Below are 6,152 nucleotides of genomic sequence, written 5' to 3' on the forward strand. Positions count from 1 at the left end.
TGCCCTCAGCTGCTCTCCACCACTTCTTCCTTCTTGTGTCTTTCATACTTTCAATACCAATAGCACACAGACACAGCCACCATTTAGAGGTGTGGCCTTGTCACCATGGGCCACAGCTCTCTGAGGAAAAACCCAGTGCAGGCGCCAGGTTGCTCTCATGGTGCTGATCCCTGCAGCTGCTCTGTTGTCTGCACTTTCTTGTCAAAGACTTGAAGCTTGTCCACACACCTTTCTAGCAAACAGTCATTATCTTTAAATTCAACTTCATTCAAGACCTCACAATGGTGGCAAAATGAAGCCAGATTCTTACTGAATATCACAGGATTGTCCGTGGCCCGTTTCCTGACACAGTCCTTCTTGGGGGCCTCAGGAGCCAGGCCTCCACTGTCCTCATTTCTCTCAGCATTGTTTCCAAGCTCCCAAGAGAAAGCCCATTACACTCTATTCACAGCTTTCAATGGCTTTTCTAGCCCAAATTCCAAACTCTTCCAAATCCTTCCCACAAACAGTTCCAAAGACCCAAAGCCACATACTCAGGTTTTCCACAACAGTATCTCCCACCCTTGGTACCATTTCTTAGTTTCCTTTTCCTTTGCTAAGATAAAATACTTTGACAAATGCAACTTGAGGGAAAATGGGTTTATTTTAGTTCAAAGTTCAGGGTGCAGTCCACCACAGAAGTCAAGTCAAGGCAGCAGAGGAACTTGAAGCTTTAAGTCACACCTCCCTCACTGACACTCCCTCCCCAAGGTATGCTACATTATGTCAGAACAACAATTAAAACCCACCACCCAAGGGGACAAAAGTCAACAAGAGTCATTATATACTAGGCACAAACCCAGGGTGGCTCAGCAGGGAAGGGGGGAGTTCCATACCTCTCAGGAGATGTGTACCAAAGGAAGGAGCTGTGTCTGTGGAGGGAAAGCCAGTGCCCGCCCCAGTCCCAGTACTCCTGACAACCACTGGTGCCCATCTAGGCAAACCTCAAAGGATACCACACACAGCAAGTCAGCAAAGACTTGTGATCAGTCAGAGGCTGATCCCAGAGACTGGAGAAGCCAAGAGAAAAGACGCACCAGCTGGGCAACCGACAGCTCTTCCACTAAAAAGTACGACTAGAAAAGGCTGCCCTAGCCATCCTCATGCTTAGATGCTGTCGGACATTTGAGGACAGCATACAGAGAGGACGGGGAAGGAGGGAAGGAAGGACGGAGAGAGCTCCAGGGCCAAGCAGCCTGGTGAGCACAGACGCAAACAAGATGTCATGTTTCCAAAAAATGGGGAAGACAAGGACTGAAGACAGGTTGTCTTCTGATCTCCACAGATGCACACATGTGTTCTCCTGTGCACACATGAATGAACATGCATACTAATATGTGACAGGTGCACACAGATTTTTAAAAAGAAACTGCAATTAGCAATCATATATTCTCCAATACCAACAGAATTAAACTAGAAATCAGTATCAAATCTCAAAATAAATCACCACCTGTTATAGGGTTACCATTGCTGTGCCAGGACCAAGAGCAGCTTGGAGAAGGGTTTGTTTGGCTTACACTTCCATATCACTGTTTCTCAAGTTAGGAAGTCAGAACAGGAACTCAGACAGGGCAGGAGCGGATGCAGAGGCCATGAGGGGCGCTGCTTACAGGCTTGCTCCTCATGGCTTTCTCAGCCTGCTTTCTTACAGAACGCAGGAGCACCAGCCCAGGGGTGGCCCCACCCACGATGGGTAAGTCCTCCCACACCACTCAGTAATTACGAAAATGCCCTACAGGCTTGCCTGCAGCCCCATCTTAAGGAGGCGTTTTCTCAGACAAGGGTCCCTCCTCTCAGAGGACTACAGCTTGTGTCAAGTTGACACAGAACCAGCCAGTATGCCAAGCATTTGGAGGCCAATTGATTCATAACATACGTGCCAAAATAAAACATTCTGAAAACAAACCTAATGAAAATGAAGATCTGATATACTAGACAGACTTGGAAGTCAATAATCTTAGTTTACAACAAAATCTACAAACTACAACAACTAAACTAAAAGTGTGCATTTGGGGATAAAACTACGAGGGGATAGAGGCGCTGATCCCACAGAAACCCGAAAGAAGGCCTAATATTAATATTCTTGTGGAAACATCCACTCAAGGCAGAAACTCTGGGTCAGTGAGAGAACTGTGCTTCCAGAGAAGACAGCAAAGGGAAGCAATCAGGGCCAACGTTGACAGCGACAGATCTCGCTATGCCTGCCACCGCGTGGTGAAAACGGCACTTCAGGCCCAGGATTTCCATCCCCAAGACAGAGTCCCATTCAGTCACTGGGAAAATATCAGACAATCTTTAATCTTCAAAACTGCCAAGCTCACCAAACAAAAACAAAACAAAAATCAGGAAAGACCCAAGCCCGGAGGAGCCCAAGGAGACCCGAGTAAGAGGAAGAGTGAGGAAAACCGAAGAATAAGAGCGAGTGGCTTCGCAAGAGGGTGGCCTGGGTGTCAAGCAACACCTAAAGGAGCCGAGAAAGCATGGAGCTTAGCCAGCACTGTGACCTGAACTCCCGGAGAGAGTCAGACCCATGTTAGAGATTCTCCAAGGCTGACTAAGTGATTACAGACAGCTGGACAGAAGGCTGCAGGCCTCGAGCTAACAAGCTGCCTTGACCATCAATCCTTAGCGCTCTTTAAGGCCATTCACTGTCCACCTCTGTCGGAACTACCATCCACCCTGGTGACGACCAGGTGAGTGTTTTGGCATGTACAGAACTCAGCCTCCACCAACCCTAACATGAGACTGTCATCAAATAGTATGAGACCAATAACAGAGATTTCCACTTTGCTTTAACCCACCTACCTGATGTTCACACCACGATATTTGAAAAGTGCCTTGATTTATCTGTCACTCTATGTTATTCTGTTACTAAACTTCATATAACTCCTACCATGTTGGGACAAGGCACCAGGGGTAACTGAAACTGTTCCTAGACCACAGTCACTTACACTTAGTTCCAAAATAAATCACCTCTTACTTCCCTGAAGCGACAACCAGGCTTCTGCATCGACAATATGAATATATTAAAACAAACTGTGACACTGAACCTCAATAAGCCAAACGCTAAGACCAGAAGCAATGGTGCTGGGCAAAAGGGAAGCATGTGTGTACAATTTTCTTGTAAATCTAAACCATTCTAAAACTTCAGGTGCTTCTACGATATACGCTGACAATAGACCCTCTCCTTCACAAACGGCGGCTCTTACTGGTCTGAAGAGCCCATACTATCAATATTCTTTAAGGTTCCACTTCAGCACTTTCAGTCTTCAAGGCAAGAATCAGACAAGTATAGCTGGAGGGGAGGGAGGGTTCCTTTGGTAAGCTCAAAAATAATCTCAACTTGTACCATATAGCAAAAAACTAACTCATATCACACAAAACCTCTCCTAGGGGAAAAAGATGAAAAGAAAGAAATCTTTATGACTTTGGACTTGATAACAGTTCTTCACATGACACCCTAACCATGATCATTTTGGGTGTTTTTTCTCTTACTTCTCGGGGAACATTTGGGGTAAGGCAGAATTCAAAGCACTGCTTTCAGGGACCCGCCCTTGCCTTCCACCTCATGGAGAATGCAGCCTCCCCTGCTGTTCTCACCACTGGAGCAGCAACTCCAGGGGAGCTGTTTCTTGAGCTCCCAGAGGCTCTCTCTGTCTGTCTCCCATGTCTTAGGGGTGCTGTTATTACAGATGCGTGACACCATGCAAGGCTTTCTACGTGGGTTCTGTAGACTGCAGAGCAAGTGCTTTTACCTGCTGAGCCATCTCCCGGTCCCCTCCCCCCTTCAATATGGATAAATTGGAATCCATCAAGATTTTAGGGCTAGAGAGATGGCTCAGCAGCTAAGAGCAATGTTATTCTTCCCAAGGAGAAACATCCAATTCCCAGTACATGGCAGCTCACAACCATCTGCAACTCCGGTTCCAGGAGACCCTGCATCCTCTTCTGACCTCTACAGACATGGTACACAGACAGATGTACAAGTAAAAATGACTATACACATAAATCCTTTCCAAAATATGAAAAAAGTCTTTTAAAAAATATTACAAATTTTTCTCAAAAAAGAAAAAACTATTAGAGTTAAAATACTGGGAGGGGAGAAAAAATAGTTTTCAAAGCACACAATAAAGGAGTTGTACCCAGATAAATAAAGAGCGTTCAAAATTATAAGGGTAAGCAATCCAGCAAGAACACATGTTATGAAGAAAACAAAACAAAATGCAACCTTAGGAAGAGATCTGAATGGCTAAAAAGACATCATGAAAAGATTCTCAGCAGCATCAGGGGAAAGAGGTGAGGGTGACAAGCTATTGCTACACACCTGTCAGAACACAACAAAATACCAATGACGTGTGAGGACAGAGAACCCAGTGGAGTCCGCATCCCTAACGACGTGTGAGGACAGAGAACCCAGTGGAGTCTGTATCCCTCAACTCCGTCTATGGCAAAGATGGCATCATCCTTAATTTACTTTATAGAATATTTTATTCTGGATCTCTCTGAAAGGCCAGCGATTCATAAGACATCACCACAGATGGGGGTGGCAGAACGGGAGGATACAGAGTCTTGCTTTAAAGTAGCATTTCAATCACCTGCAGGCTGTGAAACTTCTATCATATGGGATCTTAATGTAAAATTCAATTTTAGAAATTCATAACGAATAACTTCAAAATCCAGTCATAACTACGAGGTTCTTTCTGGAATGCAAAAATGTTGGACCCAATGCAATAAAGGAAAAAAATAATAGTATGGCATGTTAAGCCTTAGCTATCTGATTTTGCCTATGACTGGATCACTCCCATCAGAAAAGTAAACTGTCCCTTCCACTCACACTCTCCCGGCATGGAGAACTCTAAGTTCCTCCTATCAATTTCCCCTGTAGTGATCCACTTAACAAACAACGTGTGTTCGTCACATTCCCTCCATTAGAAAGAAGCATATCTTATGGCATAATAGGGATGAGGGAGCCTCACTTCCACGAATAAACTGCACAGTGAAACACTACAAGGAATAAAGCAAGAACTGTGTTAAGTCAACAGTTTTGTAGTGGCACAGTAATTCATCCTCTACCCGGACAAGTTGTTGCATACGTTGTTACAAATTATGAAAGATCAAAAGGCTCTCTCAGTTTTTAAAATGCAATTCTGTTTAAAGTCTTCCTTGAAAGCCTACCGATTTGTCTCTTAATATTCTGAGGAACAAGTGACCCAGTCATGTCAATTACTAAAACCTTCCCTCGCGACGCCTCCCCACTCATCTCCAAAATGAGCTTCAAGAAACCAGATCCTTGACATTTTGCTTTTCCCCCCAACTACTGCGGCGACAGTACGCAGAACTGACAGAGGGCAGAACTGTCCCGGGGGTCTGGCTTCTTAGAAGCACTATTCGCTACTTGAACTCTCCAGGAGCAAGCAAGCATCATCCAACTCGGACTCATCACCAGAGGCAAAGGTGACAGCAGAGTGGGAAGCATGCAGAAGCAGAGCTGCAGGTCACGGAGCTGTCTGACCCGGAGCAAAAGCCAAACTCGGCCGCTACAGCAGCTCCGGCCGGGCCCCCAGGGCAGGGACGGTCCGCGAGCCGCACCCCTAAGGTTCCCGGGGGCCGGGGAGAACAGCACCCGGCCGGAGGGGTCCTGGCGCTCAGCCTCCACAGCCCTCAGCCCCGGGGCGCGTACCTTCGCTCCGGCCCAGGATCCGGCAGCACAGGTTCTGCAGCAGAACGTTGGGAGACTTCTGATCCGGGGTCGCCATTACCGCGCCCGGGCTGCGCACTGCAGCCTCCCCGTGCCCCAGGATCCCGCGCCCAGACTACGGCGCCGCCATATTCGCGGAAGCGGCAAAAGCGCGCGCCTCCCATAATGCCCTGCTTCCCGCGCGAGACGCGCAGGCGCCTTCTCGGCGACTGCGCTCACAGCTTTTCCGCGCGGGAAGAGTCGCGGCTGCGCCCGAAGGGTGTTGCTGGGCGACCTTCACGGCTACGGGTTCCTAGGATGGCCGTGCACTTCCGCTGCTTGCGATCGGGCGCTGCTTGTGTACAGCACCGGTCAGAGTCACATCTGGATGCAGAGTCTGAGTGCGCTTGAGTGACAGGGGCGCAGGGCTCTTGGA

At 47.5% G+C, this 6,152-nt stretch overlaps 1 protein-coding gene across 1 annotated transcript in view; it reads right to left on the minus strand.

Annotated features, from left to right (window-relative positions):
* Tubgcp3 (tubulin gamma complex associated protein 3) overlaps positions 1-5,889 on the minus strand; it is a 64,655-nt gene extending 58,766 nt beyond the window's left edge. Inside the window, exon 1 of the mRNA XM_052162059.1 lies at positions 5,720-5,889. Within this exon, the coding sequence (XP_052018019.1) occupies positions 5,720-5,795 (76 nt within the window). The 5' untranslated portion in view covers positions 5,796-5,889. The remainder of the gene's footprint in view (positions 1-5,719) is intronic.
* Positions 5,890-6,152: the final 263 nt, after the last annotated feature.

The sequence above is a fragment of the Apodemus sylvaticus genome, chromosome 18, assembly GCF_947179515.1.
Source record: "Apodemus sylvaticus chromosome 18, mApoSyl1.1, whole genome shotgun sequence".
NCBI lineage: Eukaryota > Metazoa > Chordata > Mammalia > Rodentia > Muridae > Apodemus > Apodemus sylvaticus.